The sequence below is a fragment of the Typopeltis vanoorti genome, chromosome 4 (genome assembly GCF_054136105.1).
Source record: "Typopeltis vanoorti isolate ZY-2024b chromosome 4, IOZ_Tvanoo_1.0, whole genome shotgun sequence".
NCBI classification, from domain to species: domain Eukaryota; kingdom Metazoa; phylum Arthropoda; class Arachnida; order Uropygi; family Thelyphonidae; genus Typopeltis; species Typopeltis vanoorti.
In genome coordinates, this window is record NC_143552.1 from 165,610,229 (window position 1) to 165,630,266 (window position 20,038).

The 20,038-nt window shown below is 39.5% G+C and overlaps 1 protein-coding gene across 1 annotated transcript in view; it reads right to left on the reverse strand.

Moving 5' to 3' along the window:
• Positions 1 to 229: 229 nt before the first annotated feature.
• The window catches only part of LOC150107824 (T-box transcription factor TBX3-like), a 37,258-nt gene continuing 17,449 nt past the window's right edge, over positions 230 to 20,038 (reverse strand). Inside the window, exons 2-6 of the mRNA XM_090392193.1 lie at positions 11,477 to 11,744; positions 7,567 to 7,713; positions 2,033 to 2,109; positions 1,746 to 1,900; positions 230 to 879 (exon numbers count right to left, since the gene is read on the reverse strand). Coding sequence (XP_090248319.1) covers positions 230 to 879; positions 1,746 to 1,900; positions 2,033 to 2,109; positions 7,567 to 7,713; positions 11,477 to 11,744 — 1,297 coding nt within the window. The remainder of the gene's footprint in view (positions 880 to 1,745; positions 1,901 to 2,032; positions 2,110 to 7,566; positions 7,714 to 11,476; positions 11,745 to 20,038) is intronic.

The following is a 20,038-nucleotide window of genomic DNA, read 5'->3' on the forward strand; positions in this document are numbered from 1 at the left end:
ATACAGAGAAACTAATGTACCTACATTAGGAGCGCGCACACACACACACACGCACATATACACACACGAACACTGTACACCGAGAGGTTTCTTCTGCTTTGACCTTGTAATAAATAAACACGAGCTTCCCTGGATAACCGGCGTTTAAGAAGTCCATCGTTTGAAGATCGCCGTGTTGAACGAGATGAGTCAAACTATTTTACACTTTGACCACTTCTGGCGTCAAAGGTCAGCCTTTAGTCTGCGAGAGAAGCGGGAACTTGGGCAGGAGGTTGTTGGAGAAACCTGGCAGACAAGACGATGACGACATCTGTTCGCCGGTCGTGATCGGAGCTGCGATGCACCTGTCTTTGCAGCACGGGTCGGAGGTGTCCGCTGGGAGGTCTTGGGGAAGGGGGTACGGAGCATAGCGATGCTGTTTGAGTCCCTTCATCGAGACGGAAAATTCCGCCAGCTCGGTGGCTAGTGGGTGATCGAAGGTGGGGTAGCGGTGGCCGAGTTGCGCGTGGAGGTGTCTCATGGCCGCCAGAGTGGTGGAGAACTGCGAAGATTTGAACACACCGTCGGCGGTGAACAGCGACAGGTGAGACGGAGCTGTCGTCACAGACGGTCCAGAGAAGAACACGTGAGGCATCCCGCCCGGATGCAGGACAGACGGGTACAGTGACGGCACCAGTTGCGGTTGAATTTTCTTGACTTTCAGGGCGTCGTCAGCGGGATCGACTGTCAGCTCGCTTGCATTGAGCAGCGAATCTGTCGGAGAGGAAATCACGTGCCTGCTGGTGGAGTCGTCCTCTTTGGAGCGTGCTGGGCTACTCTCCTTGTCCTGTCTGCATTCGCCTTTGTCCTCGTGGTTGCCTCGCTCAGATTTCGGATCTCCTGCTTAAAAAAGGTTTGGTGTAAAGAAAGCAAGTAACAACTGCACGATCTTAAAAAAATCTTGTTTATGACTATTTTATTATAAGTAATTCTAGCAACGCAACTTAATAACAATCGGAAAAAAATAATAAAATAAAATAATAATAACGATAAATAAAAACCACTGATGAATAAAACTAACTGGCAATCTTTTGATCTCCTGCACTTTACAGTAGGAGATCAAAGGAGGCGTAAGTGGAAGAACAACTTGAAAAGATCCGCTGAGAACAAAACTCTTCAGCAATGTTTGTTATGATTGACGAGTCATTACTTATACACAGATTTGTACTTGTTAAGAACGGAGGTTTTTTTTAAACTAATCAGATGAAGCGAAAGGCATTTATATTCCAGTTTATGTATAAATTAAATGCATAATTGAAACGAAAAAAAATTAAAAGCGGAAAGTTTATGCAAGCTTTTCGGGTGTGTCCACTTATGTAGGCTTCAACACGTCGTTCATGCACGTACACGAAACTCGGCAAAATTGTTCTGCTGTTTAAAAGTGAGTCTCGCGAAATGCAAGAACACGTTTATTAAAATTAATACACCAGCAAAGCGAGGAATAAAAGAGAGGGGAACTCCTTAGAACGAGCTGTCGTCTTTTAATGAAAAAAAAGGTTCCTCAACTTTGCCCGGGGGTATCGCGAACTGGGACAATTCCCTCGTCACCACTCGAAGATCACAACGAAAATGAGAATGTTGGCTGTAACTAACAGCGCGAGTTTTTTTTTCCCCCGAAGAGATGCTTTAACCTGACTGATGTTAACCGAAGAAGCGTTAACCATCTGCTCTAATTGTAATTGTAAGAAAAGAGTGATCTTTATTACCTTCTTCCAAGCAGAGATCATCCACTTCTATGTTGTCATTGTCGCTGCTCTCGTCTCCATCGTCGACAACAGATCGAATGCCGCTAGCATCGTGATTGCTCCCCAACAGATCATCTTTCGGGAAAATCTCTTGGGAACCAAGAAGAGATTGGCGCCTAGAAAAAGAAACAATAAAAAAAGTATACTTTCTCGAAATTATTTGAAGTATTTCTGTTAATGTGAAATGAAAAAAAAAAAAAAAAATCAAGATTAAGATATTATTACAATGCCGAATAGTGAAAAATTACCTTTTGTCCTTCCTGGCAGCCCCAGTGTCTCTAAATCCTTTAGCAAACGGGTTGTGGTCGATTTTAAGCTTTGTGATCTACGATTTAAAAAAAAAAAAAAAAATCTCTCAGTTCACAGTTTAAGAAATTTTGGAATTGGATAGTTCTACATATTTATGTTTTGAGCAGATGATTTTCACTGGTGACCTTTTGTGGACAACTGACCAGTGCGGTGCTGATTTTTAAAGCTCCTGCACTGTTATTTGTACCTATTTACTAGTGATATCTGAGCCACGTATTTTTTATTAACAAATCTTAAGTTTATTATTTTTTAATGGTGAAATTTACGATGATTAGAGTCGGAAAATCATCGAACTATATGGTCCTTAGATGTACGATACAAAACCAGACAGACGAATACAAGATGGGGAAAAAATACAATAATTTACCCAATGATATTTATTTTGTACCGATTGCACAAAAAATGTCATCTTATGGTTACATTTTTTTAAAAGAAGCTATACTTCTAATTTCTTCTTCAGGCTTCATTTTGCTTTGTGAACTGTAAATAAGACGTGTAAAGCACAAACAGATCTGCTTCTACAAGATTAATCTAAAAATTACGCGTTATTTGCTAAACTGCAATAAAGACTTTTTTTTTTAAAGTAATGAATTTACGCATGCGTAATGTGCTACTGGAATTACTGCGTGAAATTGGTCAATGCTGATGGCATTAATCTTTCACAAGCCCAAGGTTGAAAGAGTCATTTCCAAGTGTACAAGTTACACAATGTATGAAATAAAGAAACTCTCATATATGAGATATTTATTTTAAATGCTTGAATAAATATCACGCACATAAAAAAACATCAAACATATTTTAATATGTTGTGCCAGTTGCAGGAATATTGTTATACAGTTAAGCCTATCGTTCAAGTATATTTATTAAATCCTTTGTGAGAGTTCTTAGAAATGTAGCTACATAACAATGAATTGGGGAAAGATGCTAAGAAGAAACACATAATAGGAGATAAGACCCAGATGAAGAGTTACGTGTCATTCTTTACTGAACGAAAGCGCTATTACAACTTTCACCTTGCTCGTAGCAACCTTCGGTGGAAAACAACTAAATATATAAATAAAATATCTCTGGCTCCACACTGGAATTCAGATTCCAGTCCTAATTAACAAACAGAAATAAATAACATAAAAACCAAAGCACAGAAATTCTCTGCCAAACAAGAGAGTGCCAACCTTGAACAAAATTTAAAGCAGTCGCTTCCAAACTGTCGGACAAGCCCATTCTAAAGGGTTAGGGTGGGTGAGATGAAGTTGAAAGGTCACACCATTTTTTAAATTTTGATTTCCAAAAAATAAAATCGAATAGCGAAGCAAATCAAATAAGAAAAACGTAGAATTATAAATAGTTCCATAGATTATCGCCTTTATGCCTTATGATTTAAAGAAAAGTATGCCCTGTATATGGAAATGTCACAGTTCAGAACTATGAAATAAAGACGTGTATTTATTAACTTACGTAGCTAATTCAGTGAATATACATTAAACAGGAGATTTGTCACGTGCATTTTGACACACGTTAGAATGCTACACACGAGAAAAAAAAAAAAAAAAGATCAGAGGCAGCTTGTGCAAAATCACGTAATTCGTTGTTCCCCGAGTGTCTCAATGAAGATGGATTTAACTGAATGAGTTCGTCTGTCTTATACGACAAAAAAAATTTCTTCCCGTATTGCTCTTTTCGCAAAATTGAAAAGTCGGCTTCAGAACACTCAATTTGAATAAAATAGGGACTTTTTTTTTTAATATTGTGCCCACACACAAGAGGTTGGTTGTTCAACCTATAATACACTAGTACCGTGTCATTAGTAACTCGCTGTCTTATTGCAATCATGAACAGGAACAACGCAAGTCACAGTGGGAGGAGGAGGATTTATTATTACTATTTTGTTATGTTTCCCGCCTACGAAAAGGCTGCTATAAACCTATAATAGATCGATCATTAGTGTGTGGAGGGGAGGGACTAAGGATTTCTTTATCATTATTTATTTATTGTATTTTTTTTATTTATTTTTACCTTGTTCGCAATCCTGCTCTAAAGATCAAACATGAAACTTTTTTTCAAGCCTCCAATAAGCGGGTGGTGGTCTTACACCGGGTGATGAAGTTCATTTTCACCCAAAGACAAAATCGCAAACATTCATGCCCACGGCGGTATTCGAACCTGGTTACAGAGCGTGTACGCTAACCACTCCACAAAACAATTCACAAAATAACCGAAATTCTGTTATCAACTGCGAAAATTAGGCCACGTTTATTTAGTACTTTAAATTTATGAGTTAATGCATTGGTATCGTGATGGGATCAAAATTGATGATAAAACTGTACCTGAAGATGCAGGAAAGTGACTTTTAAACAACACATCACTTTTTCTTCTTTTTTTTTTGTATCCTCCGAATTTCAAAACAGGGTAACATATTCCTTCGACTTTTTGATTTATTCACAGGAGTGAAAAGTTATTACTAAACTGCTAATTCGAGTTTTTAATCTGAGCAGGATTCAAAAATTCGCTTAACTTGGCCACATAAACTGTCATCTAATTGCACCTTTCGCGAAATGTCGAATTTTTTATTCTTCCGCGGCCCAAATAGTATCGCTTAAGAACGAATCACCCCCTAAATACAGCGTATTCATTGCTGCTCTAAAAGAAAACTGAATTTGCAGAATTCCAAATATAAAAATACATTTCGAATCAAGATGTCCGATGAAATACTAAAAAATGTTTTAAAGCGATTCATCTCGATCATTAACTTACGTAAGAAGCGGCAATAAAACCGATGCTCAACTGTATGTCAAGAAAATGAAATCGTTATTTTTCTATTTTTCTTCTTGATTAATAATATAATTTTCCTTTAAACTGAAACATTTGCGGTAATAACAGTGCACATTTCGAACCATGAAAACACGTTTGCGGAAGTTATGTTCACATAACATAATATTATGTTATTATGTTTATTTTTGAATCGATGTCTGTGTAATATGGCAAATAAAATTCTTTTGGAATATTATATCCATTTTATTATAATTATTTATGCTGATGAGGTCTACTGCGAATTCGCTCTTGGCCCTGTACAAATCAATGAAAACGAACAAAGAGAGAGAGCATACTTGGTTGTAAAATATATTTTATGATTAGCAAGGTTATTTTGTGGTTATTTTAAAAGTGATCAATCATATCTGTATGTCACTGCTCGTTTTGCAATCACAACTGCATCGGATCATAACTGACCCGATCAATTATAACTTTGTTTTCATTTCTTACTGTAATTCATAGTAAAATATTTTCCTGTTATTTAGATATCAATTTACGATTACGTAAAGCCATATCTGATCACAGTCCCGTTATAAGAATAGGCTGCCCATAGCTCAAAATAATCAACACATCATTGAAAAATGAAATGGCTTGTATTTTAGTAGGATTTATCAAAGATGCTTCAACGCACTCTCCTTCAAAATCTTTAAAACAAGAGCCACTGCTAACCAACACCTTTTTACAGTCCATCTTGAAACTCACTGAACCTACTTCACTGCTTCCTCCTTCTCGTCTACTTCTGTCCTTTGGAACAGTCTTCCCCAAGCATTACAACCCTCAGCTGTTCAAGCAAAATGTGAACAGATTCCTCTTGCCCACACACGGCACTAATGTGCTGTAGGTCTTGTGGCTTTTCGTGTGTGGACCAGACATAAAAAAAAAAAAAAAAAATTGAAGCTTGAAGGTTAATAATTATTTATTTTTAATAAGTGCTGAGTTTTCTAACGGATTTGGATGAGAAATCGGCTTCATTCTTGTCATTTTCTTTATAATTAATCCGCGGTTTCATCGCCATTTTAGTCAATATGAACAGGAGGTTGCTAGTCAAGAGTGCATTAATACCGTGGGCGGGCTAAAGGATAAGACAATCTAGAAACCCTGCTCTAGATACCTGAACATCGAACTATTTTAAGCTATTTCGCGCCTTCAGTAATGAACTTACACCACACGAGGAAATTCATCTCCCAATCACAAACATTCAAGCCTACGGGGGAACTCGAACCAACAGTCTGCTGATTAGAGGGCACAGGCGAAGTTTAGTATTTTCTACAAATAACTAAATCCATTAAATCGACATTCTGAAATACACGGAAAGCTTCTTAACGCCAGTTGTTATCAAATCTTAATCATTATTGTTGCTGCCAATTTTAGTTTTTCTCGCTATTCGGAGCTCATAAAATTGCTTCTTTCATTGTTACTCCTGCCACCATTTGCTATTTCAATCCGCCTCTCTCTCTCTCTATCAGATCGCTTTTTCTCACGGTGCATGCCAAGAAGCCATGCTGAGACGTGTGAAAGTATTACTGAATGGTTGCTATCCTTTATTCTTCGTTGCTTCTTTATTATTGCTTTTATCCACTGGCATTATAGCATTCTAATACAGCAGCATTCTGGCTTTCCACAAGTGTAGACTGTTCGCTGGAAAAGATTCACGGAAGGAACAGATGGTACTGTCATAGTCTTGACAAAATTCTTCTGTGGAGAGCGAGATGAATTCCAAGTCTTTAGTTTAACTAAAATCAGAGACTCAAGTCTCTAAACCAAAGAGAGAGAGAAAGTAAATAGTGCCTGTTATCCAAATATTAACCTAATGATCGGGTGAGACCCGTGCCCTTTCACGTTACATTTCAGAATTTCCCCATTACCATCTTATGGTCTGCCTTAGACATTTTGTAATCGAAAAGAGCTGAAAAAGCTAAGATCTTTAGTGGCGGAATGATTTTAACAATCCAGAATGATACCGTAACCTTGTTTACTGGAGGCTCGACTTGCTCTGAATACGATTGGTTTCTCAAGCGGGGTTTCTGTCTTCAGTTCCTGCTCACTAATAAGGGACTGAACGTTCCAATCTTTCATGACCGGGAGCGGGTACTTGACGATCCAGCTAGTAAATATTTGCTTTTTGGCTGTGGATCACTTATGTATAAGCGCATTTTATAAATACAAACGCTGATGGCTCAGAAATTACTTTGTAAGTTTGGTTGATTTCTGGTTATGTTTGTTTTTTATGGGGTTGATGGCTGGGTTTCTTGCGATTACTTCTGAAGGCGTTTGTGGAGGGGACGGCATTCATAATGCGAAGGAAATGACGACTATTCGTAGGTACAAAGGACAAAAAGAAATCTCTGGAAGAGCCTAATTTATTTTTGGTTTGAATATTTTCACCTTCTTTCAATGTATATCCTTTTGTCTGTTAAGGATCGTAGGCCTAATTTGTACTCCTTTTATTCCGGCTTCTTCATATAATGAAAAAATAATTTCGAACAGAGGATGTGACGTATGTTTCCATGGCAACAATAGGATCCAGTTTCTTAAACTTCTGCATTTGAGTCCAAGGATTGCTTTCAGGCACAAATTTTATTTTCAACTTAAAAAAAAATGGCGTTCTGAGAGCTAGTTAAGTAATAAAAATCTTAAAGAAGAATAAAAGAAAGTAAGAAGTTACCTTCTCATTCTGGTAAGCTGTGACTGCGATGAACTCTGTTTCTTTGAACACGTAAGTCCTGAAGGTGCTGTAGGGGAGCTTGAGAATGTCGTTAGCTCGAACCAGATGGTACCTCGGCTGGTATTTGTGCATGGAATTGAGGATCGTCTGAAGAGAGAAAAAAAAAAAAAAGTTAACCAGCCAAGTAGTAAAATCGAGAGCAGTCACATTATTAAAGAGGAATGAGTGGTGGAAAGTTCCCAGTTTTAGTGTGACCTGTTTGGCGAATGTTTATGTTCGTTCTTGCTAACGGACTGCTCGCAAAGCGGAGGGCGAGCCTCGGGACGAAAGATGTGTCATTTACCCACAAGACCAAATGACTGCTTTTAAGAAAGTAAACAAATTAACGCCTCCCGGGATTTTCACGCACGTTCCCCCAGTCCTGCCTCTGAAAACCGATAATTAAGATGTCACAGAGGTCCATAATTCATCTTTGCCCTGCAAGAACACCTGGCCCGCCTTAGTCCAGCTGGCAACACGGGCAAATGGGGGGTTTTATACGTAGTTATTTGTGCTGCTGCTGCTGAAAGGGATGGTCCCAAGGAGGTGGCAGGTAGATCGCTTCAAGTTAGGACCGCTTAAGCTATCATTCGTTTGTAAGGAAATTTTCATCCGGAACACTAACAAGACGAGGTGGTGGATCGATACTCGTGCTCCTGCAGGCGAAATATAAATAAAAGACTGGTTTAAAGTTTTTTTTCTTCTTTCTTTGTTTGTTCAACGCACGTATCGATTTGTCTTCAACGCATTTTGCCCTGCCCACCGGAACAGATCTGAAGTGCTTTGACACTTCCCTGCATTTAAGATCACCTTCGAAATCGACAGCTTCGAAGATTCCCATTTAGCAGAACCCTCCTATCCTCCGCGCGCCCAGAACGACTTTGCTGTTTAAACTCGTTAGTTTTTTTTTAAGTTCTTTTGATTAAATGCACCTTGTTAAATTGGTTGGGGGGGGGATTACATGTTTTACTGCCAATGCTTCTAAAAAAAAGAGAGAATTCGTTTCCAGAAGGAGGGCGCTCCTTTCAAATGTGACTTTCAACCCAACAGCTCGTCTGAATGCCTTGTTACCGAGTGAAGGGTGGTTGCTGAAAATTCCCAGAATTTCCTGACCTTAAACCGAGTAAGGCCTGTCGGCTGTTCTCCTTGATTTTAACTCTGTTTCTACCTCATCGAGGGTGGTTTCCGAAGCTGGCATTGCGTTTAACGTTCCGACCTCTAATTAGATGTAGCTCGTCGAAAAGGATACTTGGCGCCAACCCCCTGCGTACAACGAGTCAGCGTCTCTGACTTACGGGGGTGGCGAAAGTTCAATGTCGACCAGTACGATTTCGACTGCATTGTTTCAGGAGTGTCTCGTGCAGAAATGGGGCGCTGCATCCGAAAGCTCCCTTCGCTTAGAGCAACATGGTAGCACCAGGCGGCCTATCCCAACACGCGTTGTCACACTAACGTCTGCCAGTTCGGCTCTAACGATCCCCCCCCCCCCCCCCTCAGGTTACTGAAATAACGACAACGATGCGGGTAGCAATGGGAGTGAGATTGCTGCGGGGAAAAGACGGACACTAAATTAAATCCATATCGCATGAAGTGAGGGGATTTGTTCACTCCATCACTCCTGCAGGGAGATAAATAAGGGACAAAAGATGATCTCTTCGGAAGGGTCAAACGTTACAATGGCTGTTGTGTGTCGGGAGGGGGGAGGATCACAAAGAAATACAACGCAAGGAATACTTTTCCCCCGGGCATACACAGCATACAGATTGCAGAAGCAGCGATTTAAGATAAAGCATTAAGCAGCAGTGGGTTGTCAGGATCATTCTGGTAGGGCAAATCGGTAGCTGTTATCTGAGGGCGAACGTATCAAAGCCGAAGTGAAATGGCGGATGTGTGCGGTAGAGAATGCTCATCTACCAAGTCGCCGTGGATGAGCAGGCTCCCGAGTGGCCGTGATTAATGATAGGTTCCTTTACAGTGACCCCAAATCACAAACTGATACACTGCCAACAGAGCCATTGTGATTGGTAATTGCTAACCGATTTAAATTAGAAAAAAAAAATACAGAATTCAATATTAAGTTGCAATTGAAAAAAAAAAGTAGTGAAAAGTCCGTTAAAACAAACCCAGTAACTCTTGCAAGAAGGAAAAGAGAACAATGTTGTGTAGCCACGCATAAATATTTCACACCTCACTTACATGCAGCCTAGTCATTCACCGGATATCCGGTTTTCTCGCTCCGCCCCTTGGGCCGACACGTAATAAGAAAATTACTTTGGTCATCATTGCCTGACGCAGGACAATCGATTGCAGTCTTAACAGCACACCCCAAATGACGCCGTAAGAGATAAATAAGAAGGGAGAAAGGCTATTTTACACTAAATCGAATAAAGCTTTTATTAAATCGTTTATTCAGTCCTTTACGTTCGACAACAGTCTTGGGGTACATCACGAAACGCATTTTGGTTTTGTGTGCGTCAACTTTATATTAAACAATAACGCTTGTGGTTCGGATAAATCTGTGTAATTTTGTCTCATTATTTTAAATATTTATACACTATTTCGTTTTATGAATAGCAATTTATTTGTGGGTGTACGTCGTCAGAAATGAATCTGTGGATTGTACGGACAAGCATCATAATTAATTCAAATCAAATTTCAAAGTAAATGCATTTGTTATTAAACCTCGAAATAAATACAAGCCAAAAATACTTAAAATTAATTTTTTGTGATGTTTTATTCTCCAGGGGGCACTTGCATCTGTGTAATTCACGCCAGTTGTTGCCGCAGTACTCAATGACGTAACGTATTTATACAGATGTATAAAATAATTTCCATTCTACTTTTAGCTTTCCGCCGTGCAAAAAAGTACTCGTACGATACTTTTCAGGAAATATTTTGCTGGACAACAGCGTGAGTACAAAGAAACAGATATTCCAACTATGAATAATGCAGTTTTAATAATGCGTAATAACTTTTAAGCATGAAAGTAGATGCGAATAAATTTTGCTGTTAAACGCGAAATTTCTGACGAGATTTTTATCAAATGGTTGAGAAAATGGCTTGCATATTGGAACAGCCCAGTTTCGATTATTTCTCATCGGAGCCGAATCCGTATCATTAATTTTATTTTTATTCATAAGTGAAAGGCGATTTTTATTGAAAAAATCTGAAGGTATATTGTCATTATTTTCACTTTTATGCACAAATGAAAAGTTTCTATGAATAAATGAAAGGTAATTCGCGATTTTTTAGTTAAAATTACGTCTAAAACGATGACTCGAATGCAAAAATAAAATGAGATTTTTATGCAAAAACGAAAAATGATCCACACGACGTCCGTATGGATTTTGGACAAAAGGACGATCATATTTCCATAGCAACGAATACTCTTTAATGAGGACCACGCAATACGTTAAAAGAGTCGTTTATTTTATGTCGACAAGGGTGGGGAGAGAGAAACACGAAACCAAAAAAACAAATGAGAACCATTTTCGGTTTCCAAGCATTGGAACTAAAAGCCGTTAAGGAAAATGCGATGTACGGTAATTGGACGATTATTTGTGTCCAGTATTTGTATCGACAACTGTCTTTATGATTCTGTAGATACAGCTAAGTCCGTTTGGGCGAGAAACGACCAGGGAGAGGCGCCGTGGTGTCCGCCTGTCAAGAGTGGGTCGTGATAAAGTCTAGTGCAGTTAATGTGGTAAAGATCGCACCACGTGAGGGTGAAACGCAGACAGAGATTTATCTGCGCATGAAGTGGAAGTTGCTCGAAGGGTCAAACTGCGAAGGAAAAGCCGACATTCTGGTTTCCATACTGAACGGAAGCAGCTGTGTCGTATAGAGAAGGTCACGCTAAAGTCATACTTACGAAGTTGTGCTTGTTGGAGATGTTGTTGGTGATCTTGAGCTTGTGGAAAGAAACGACCTTCTGCATCCACTGTTCTCCCGTGCTGGGGGAGTCGGGGTGGATGTACATCCTCTTTGGCATCTCCGGATCTGCTTTCCCGGCCACCACCCATCGGCTGTTGTGGAATTTGTATCGGCAGTCATCCGCAGCAACGATGTCCAGAAGGAGGATGTACTTGGCTTTTTTGTCCAGTCCCGACATCCTCACTTTAAATGGGGGAAACATCCGTCTGTAAGAGAAACAAAGCACATTATAAACCTCTTATGATTTCTCGCCATTCACATGAACATCTTATTTTTAAACATCCTTGATTAAATTGAAATATGCGGCTTCTGTGGAATGAGAGGAGGGCACAAAGCTTTCAGTTTAAAAGTAGCAGAGGTTAAGAACGGTAAGATGATTGGATAAACTGAACATCCGCTCTTCTATCCACCTACCCACACTTCTAGTTGCAAAGAAGGCGTTTGCCTAACAGTGGCCATTTGGAAATTGGGCAGCAAGGCAAGATGGCTGAAATCATTCTCTGTGCATGCTGAGCGGATGAAGCGCCAATTGTGGTTGGAAGATCTGGATTCCGTTCGTATATAGAACAGGAGACTCCTTTACAAGGGCTTTTAAAATGAAGGTAAGTTAGTTGGTCTTATACATGCTGGACATTCCTCCCCTTACTTCACAAAGCGGAAATAATAGTTGCAAGGACACAACCAACACGATGCATTTGCCTTACAGCCTTAGTTGCTTAAGTCATGGGAAAAAAAAAAAAAAAAAAAAAAAAAAAACAGAAATGGCGGACATACACCACCATTTATAATTTTTTTATAAATTTAAAAGCTATTGTGATGCATTTTTCATTCATTGAATTTTCAGCAATGCATGCAGAAGCCTGCATTTTAAAAAAGAAACGAACTTCTTTCGCTTTATTCATATTTAAGAGCACACGAGATCAATGCGAGTTGATCATTCACAGTCTACCGTAAATGACATCAATGAATCGTATCTGCTAATACAGCTTTAGTTAGTCCCTCAAAGAAACCATCTGCCGTTTCACTATCCAATGGCGCCAGCAGAGAATCCTTCATCTGCGCATGATTTCTCTTAATGCATTACAAGCAGCTAAACAAGATTGATTCTGAGGAAGGAATCATCCAACAGCGCACGAATAGCAGCGAGCTGTGCCAACTTGCAATATTTTCAAAAGGTGATTATGAGATAACAATTTAATTAAATAAATGTATCATTTTATATATTAGGATCCTCTGGTCGTCTCTGTAATGATTGTAGAAACAAAATTTCACGACAGGTAATTCTTAGACCTTTATGTGTAGAAAAGTCTTCCCACTCTTAGGCTAGAGATGCTTAATTTTGTTCTGTTTGGGGAAAAAAAGGGGCAAAAACTGTTCCTGGTAATAGTGCCATAGCCTACTGGAGACTGTAAGAGACTTTTTTTCAAAATACCTGTAAGAAAAATACCTGTAACAAAAAGACCTGTAAGAGACTTTTTTTCAAAATAATAATAATAATTTTAATAATTAGGCAATATTGCAGAAACGCTTCTAAAATTCACGTAAGACTAAACAACGAAAAAAAGTACATAAAATGTTTGCTTCTTCCATGTAAAACTAAGAAGGTTTCTTACGTTTGTGAAGCATGGAGACAGAGAAATTCAAACTTGTAAGAAAGCATGCACATCTTTAGCATGGCATAGCCATTTTGTGGCATAAATTTCACCAATTTGCCTCATCTTTTAGCTGAATTATGCTACCATTTCTCGAGCAAGCCATCTCCACGGGCGCCACGCATCGCTTCCACTCATGTTGTTTAATTTATGGTCCTGAATCCGAGTCCATTCTATTGATACCACAATGGGCGGATGGTGCGTAATACAAATAGAAAAGTTCATAATTTAATAAATGAAACAAGCTTCATCAATAATAAGAGGATGTTGAAAAACATGCGCGATAATATTATCGTGTTGGATGGAACCAAAGGAGAGAGAGAGAGAGAGAGAGAGAGCTTCTTGTGTGGCGTATGCACTTTGCAAAGGCGCGCGCGCCGAACCTCCCTTTCCTGAAACCCGACACTCACCGAGGGACTTTAGAAGTGCGGCTTCTGTTTGCGACAACACTGAGGGACTTTATCCAGTGGTGTAAGGGGACACTGATTGCGGGTGTTCGCGCGACAGCTCTGTTGACACTTAAGACAGTGAATGTCTTAAGGAAAGGGTCGCGTGTTTAACATTTCTGTCGACTGATTATATCCCTTGGGACGGTCGGAGTTTTGTTTTTAATTTGGTGACAAACACGCTGCGGCAGATCGCTATTTCTGGAAGGCAGCCACTTTCTTTAAACATACGACGTGGATTCGGAGATGGAGCCAGCTGCTTGGTTCGAATTGAACATCTGTTGCACGTGATGCGACTAAGAATTTCCCCTTTCGTTTTTAATGTGGGCAAAGGACTGGCTGAAAATTGAATCGAAGAGAATTAAAATAAACGAAAATATTGTCTACATATTTTTATTTCAGATTTTACATCTCCCCCTCATTTAATCCTGTTTCCAAGCTCCTTATTGCGCGCAGCAATCACTACAATATTTTTTAGAATACTTTACACAGTTTACAAAAGTTTTACAGTGCTTTACAACCGTGAAAAGAAAAGCTGGTTTTGTAGAATGGAATTTTGACACGAATGGTGATTAGATGCAGCTCGTGTTTCTATTGGTTTTGAAGAAGGTATGGAGATTATGTGGATTTCAGTTCAGTCGAAGAGTGCTCTGAAATGCCCAAGAAGAAAATCAATATTTGCAAATATTGATTCATACACAAGAAAGTAGGAATGCCAAATTTATCCTGCGGAATATGCGAACACCTGATGAATATCCATCGCGAGCTGGCTCGCTGCCGCATGAGAGCTGATGATGTCGAAAACTTCCTCCATCTTTTATTGGTGTAAATATTCTCTTGGAATATCGATTCTCCGTACACAAACAGCAGTTATGATGTTGTAAATAACTGTTATGCAATATACGTGGAATGTTGTTGTGATGATGTTGTGGAGGTCTGAAACCATAAATTGACCGAAACTAGTGTGGAAGGCGGGAAAACGGCATTGACACATCACACGACTTCGGATCACTCTACAAAGTAGTACGGCAACTCACCATACAGATAACAGATAGATTTCGCATGCATGTAACAAATCTGATAGACATCGGAAAGCAGCGACTGATATTATGCGCACTGTCGGACTGTAACACTAACACGATTCATCATTAAGCACTGCAAACATCGAAACATGAGATTTATTAATTGCTATGGAAATCTCATTAACTTAGCTACCGACTCATGACGAATCCATTAATCGAAATGGTTAGTTTAAGCGGAATTCTTTATAATACTATTTAGAGTACTTCTGGAGCATGACTTTTTGTTACATGTGATTTATTTGCATAATCCACATAAAACTGAATACAACGTCAAGCGAACGAATGCTTTTTACCTAACACATAACGTGGTTTTCTACCAGATCACTTTCATACGAGTAAACTCAACAGAAATTTCTTTCCAACTGCATATGCATATAAAAGAGTTTTATTTTATTTGATACAAAATGCAACGCTTGTTGCTAAGGGACAGGGCTTCACTTTATTGCATAGCACGCTACGACACTGGTTGGTACTGGTGACTGGAATGCGTTTTGTCGGCTGTCAAGTTGTTTCGAGGATATTAATGTGTCGGAAACGGTGCTGATTTTATTGAGCTAGTGTTTGGCACGTTGATCGTAGAAATGTTGGCTGTGTATGGCGATGACGAGACATATATATATATATATAATATTTTTTTTCTGATCCCGAATATGAGTGCTTCGTAATGCACACTATCTTTAGTTCAGGAGTCTTAAACTCGCGGCTATGAGGGCAATGGCTGTTTGTGTGCCGCCATTATCGGGTAGAAGGAGCACCGAAGACATCTACAAGTTGTACAGTGTTCCTGTATGCTCCCCTGAATTTAGTAAAATGCAAAAAAAATCATCCAATTGAAGCATTTTAACAAAATAGAAAACTTGCTGAAATTTGTGCATTTGAAAAGAAAAAACAGATTCGAAAGTAATCACGTGAGTAATTGAATTTTTCACTTCCACTGAAGATTTTATTACGGAATGTCATTAATTCGCCCATTTCTCTTAAAAAAAAAAAAACTTCCTTTTGTACATCGCTGAGTATAAACTAATAACTGCAGTCTTTAAAGTCTTTCGCACTGCGCATGTCTTTTCTTGCCTATTTAGTAATTAAACCGAGAGTTCTTCACTTGTGTGGATTTCTAAGGTAGATCCCAACGGGGGACGTTTCGTGTCCCACCCACCCCCATGAAACCGGAGTCCTTTCAGCGATAATGACTATTTAGGAGTCCCTGGTAGATTTGCTGTCACCCACATCATTCCTCCACACGCCCTCTGGTGTCTAATTATTACAAATGGCATTGTGACCGAAGTACAATAGCAGGCATCCAGTGCGTGCTGTCACGAGACAGCAGCCTCGGTCTGTCTCCATGCAAGAATATCCAAAAAGCATGCATTGATTGGCCGCATTTTCACGACAAAACCCGAGGCGTGTGCATTAATACGGGCCTTCTGCTAATTAATTTCACGTGTAACCTTCCTCGCTTTAATATTAAGATGCCAAACACGACGTTTTCTCATATACGGCAAGGTCAAAGAGCAAAAGTACATTTACAGTAAGTAGCAGACAAATTCTGCTTAGGGTTGAAGAAATCCTTGAAGAAATTGGATTTTGGCAGATGATGCCACGTTCTCTGTCAATGTGTGTAATCCGCCTCCAGACACTACTGAGAAGACTCAAACGACCCTGAAATTCAGGGTTCACGCAACTGATTGGAGGGAGTGGGGCTGAATATTTTAGGGACACCTTTCCCGGGTTTATCCGAATGAATTTGGCTGCCACGTCTTTAAATTAATGTTGAACAAAATATTACAAGCGTTACGAACTGGTAGACAGTAAATATTTATTTACCATCGTTGTTTCTTCCTCTCAAAATCAAAAAGAAGGTCGTGTTAAATTTTAATGAGCCTTGTTCTGAGAAAATGGGTGGTTGGCTGCAATTTAGAAGCACCTACCCTACATATTTCGAATGGTGATATTGTTGTTGCTGGAGTCATGGCGAGGAGACAGTAAAAACAATAACATCAGTCAAGTTGCAGCCAGTCCTCCTGCTCTCAACATTTGCCTCACTTTCTATGTGAGGCGTAAGACAGTCTTGATGTTACAGTTTGTTTGTAGTATCTTGCTTTCGTCTCTCTCCTTTGGAATCCCGTCCTCCATTTCGTACCGAAACTGTCAGAAAGATCCGAAGCAACGTAAGAAATTTGGACGAAACAGTTGAACGATTTGAATTGGAAGTGTCCGAAGGAGCCTGTTCCCTCTCCCACTAACTCCGCATCTTAGCTCGATTAAAGCGAATTTCTTTTACACGGAGGTGACAGGATTTTCACTTGCAAACTTGGGTTTGCGAGTGAAAATCCTTTTTCATTCCGCTAAGCAAATCAAATTAACAGACTCAATAGACTGGCCTCATACACAACATTAATACTTCGATTTTGTTTAATCCGAAGGAAGGTTTTCTCTTGGGGAAATGCCGATAACATTTTCTACATAGGCGCACGTGTTCACGGGAAAGTCACATCGCCAGAGTGGGATCTTCTGTGTGTGTGCGTGCGTGCGTGTGTGTGTTGGGACGAGAGAAGAAAGAACATCCATTGGAATCTATATTGGGCAGTGTCAATGGGCCTCGAGCTGCTTTTGCAGTGCTACGACTTTTTTTTTTTTTTTTTTATTCCACGATGTGCATGGTTCGTTTCTAGCAAGGGAATGCACGGTGACTATGGAAACGGCCAATGCATGCTGGGACTATGCGACTTTCACTTGTATTGGTATTAACAGTGTATTTAAGTGTAAAAATGCTCTGGATGGAAGTGTTATAATACTGGTGAATAATTATTATCTTACACAAAAACGTACTGCTTCTAGCATAGTTTGCAAACCGTGCTAAAGCATTTGTCGGTATTGTTTATTTCGTCTAGTCGCGTATGGGTGTGCGTGTGTGCGCGCACGCATGTATCAACTCTATAACTACTGCCTTGATCAATTTTAATATTTGAGATCTTTACTAAAATTTGTCGAGACTTTTCAGTTTCTGAGTTAAATGGCAATTTTCCATACGCAACGTTGTTTGGTTATCAGCTGCTGATTGTGCCAAATATTAGTTTGAATGCAAGTATATCGTCATTGTTTCCAGAACAGTTGAGCTGAGGACCTAAACGAATCTCTCACTATTTATTATTAATTTCCCCAACTGCTCACACTTTGTAATAATAAACATCATTCTTACTGTTAGGTGGCGTGCGCTGTGCTAGCATTGAGGCTTCAAAGGTGAGACTGTAAAGCAAGTGGGCGGAGAAAAGAATGAGAGTTAGACATTAAACGCAAATTTTGACGATTCTCCAGTCAGTTCCATACTTGTTTCCGCCGTGGGATATTTCTTCGCATATTTCACGGGAAACCATCTGCATTCCCGTGTTTATCTTTCATTACGAAGCCTCATCGTCCAATGGTTGCCATCAAGCTGCCATAATAATGCCTCTGGGGAGTGTCAGTTGAGTTTTGCCGTGTTGCGAAACATCGCTAATTATCTCTTTGACCTTTGGCAGTCTGTTAATCATCACCTCACTAACTGAAATATTTTCCTACGGTTAGCAATCGACGATCAATCATTGTCCAGTGGAACAGAGCGCTTCATTTATATGTGGTGCTCTCCACGAACCGGCATATGCAGTTCTGTGCAGTGCCAATGGAGTAATTATTAACAGTTGCTGCTCTTCAGAAGTATTTAAAGTTTCATCCGAGCACACCGTATTGCTGTCATCGAAGCAACGATCACATGCCTCGTGCACACCAAGTTTCCCAAGGTGCGAACAGTCGGCTCACTAAAGCCGTCAAAAGTTTCAAATGCACTCACAAATATTTCGGACAACCAACTTGATTTCTGAAAATTCCAAGACCAAAATAAATACATAAACAACATTGAAGAAATGTCAAAGCCCTGTTCTCGTGCTAAATGAAATGAGAGTATTACTTTAACGCATGATCAGAATTCTCCAAAAGAGAGAGAGAGAGAAAGTAATGGCATGAAAACTGTCCAGAGACAGCACTGAAAATCGAAGTAATTAGCAAAAGTATTTGTACAGGAGTTTAAAAGAAAAATATGCCCCTCGCGATGCCTTAAAAATGAATTGCCAATCACGTGATGGATTAGGAATGTAAGCATTCGATCCTGCCAAAGTGTTATTTTAAGATTCCGAATCCCTGCGCATCAAAGTAGCTCAACATTGAGAGCCATCATAAACAGTTCTCAGTAGAGACTTGAATAAGATGAAAATAAGCTTTCTTCCTTCTACCAAAGGTTTCGAATAGGTGGGTGTCCTTTCCCATTATATCAGTATTTAGTGATTCTCAAGTTTCCTAATTTCAACTTCTACCCACCTTCATAGTCTTCGCACTATTTCATGTGGATTGCGTACGAATTGATTTTCCATGAAAATGGAAACCGACTGGCCTGAGAGCTTGAAATGTCATCTGGCTCTTATCCAACACGTGACAAAAGAGAAGTTTTGTCAATCTGTAGACGGTAGCCTCACATCCCTAACTAATGAAACGGGTCGTAACAATCACACACCTTTAAAGTTATTTTTCTACAACATTTCCTGAATAGAACATTCCGACTGCTATGTTTTAACCAATCAGTTGGATGAATCCTTCAGACACGATTTACTCAATACATTTAATTCAGCCAGCGAATTTTACTATGATATTCACAAATGCGGTTCTGAAATTTTGATTCTCCATTCCAAACTACGAAAGTTGTGTCAGAAAACTTTTATTTGATGTGCTTTAGAGTTTATTTTTTTATCGTGATATGAGACCAAGTGGGCATTCATTTCCCATACACAATAAGTGAAAAATTCCATCTGCAGAACGAAGTTGTTGAATATCCAGAAAGGAACATTCTGCTAATCGTGGAATATCGTTTTCCAGGAAGGTTGATTCATATCTTCAAAGAGGTCAAAACCACAGACACTCGTGTCAAGGGAATAAGGCGAATGCTTTCCGTTTCCATTGGTGCAGTTGAGAAAGTCATGGTGACAGATCCCACTGAAAGACTTTGTTCATGGTCACAGACACAATGGGGCTAGTGTTTGGCTCCATTTGAGGCTGAGGTTACTTCGCAGATGTCACGCAGGGAAGAAACAGTATTACTGTGCGATCATCATTGTTGCATCTTAAGAAACATGCTAAGAAGATCCTCACATAGGTATAGGCGACAATCAGCATTGTCGACTCTCGTTATATCTCTGAGGATATTTTTATTTCGCAGTTTTTTGTTTGTTGGCCAATGGGCGATAAGAGGGTTATCACCTGAAAAAGTCCACATAAAAAATATTTTCACTCCTCA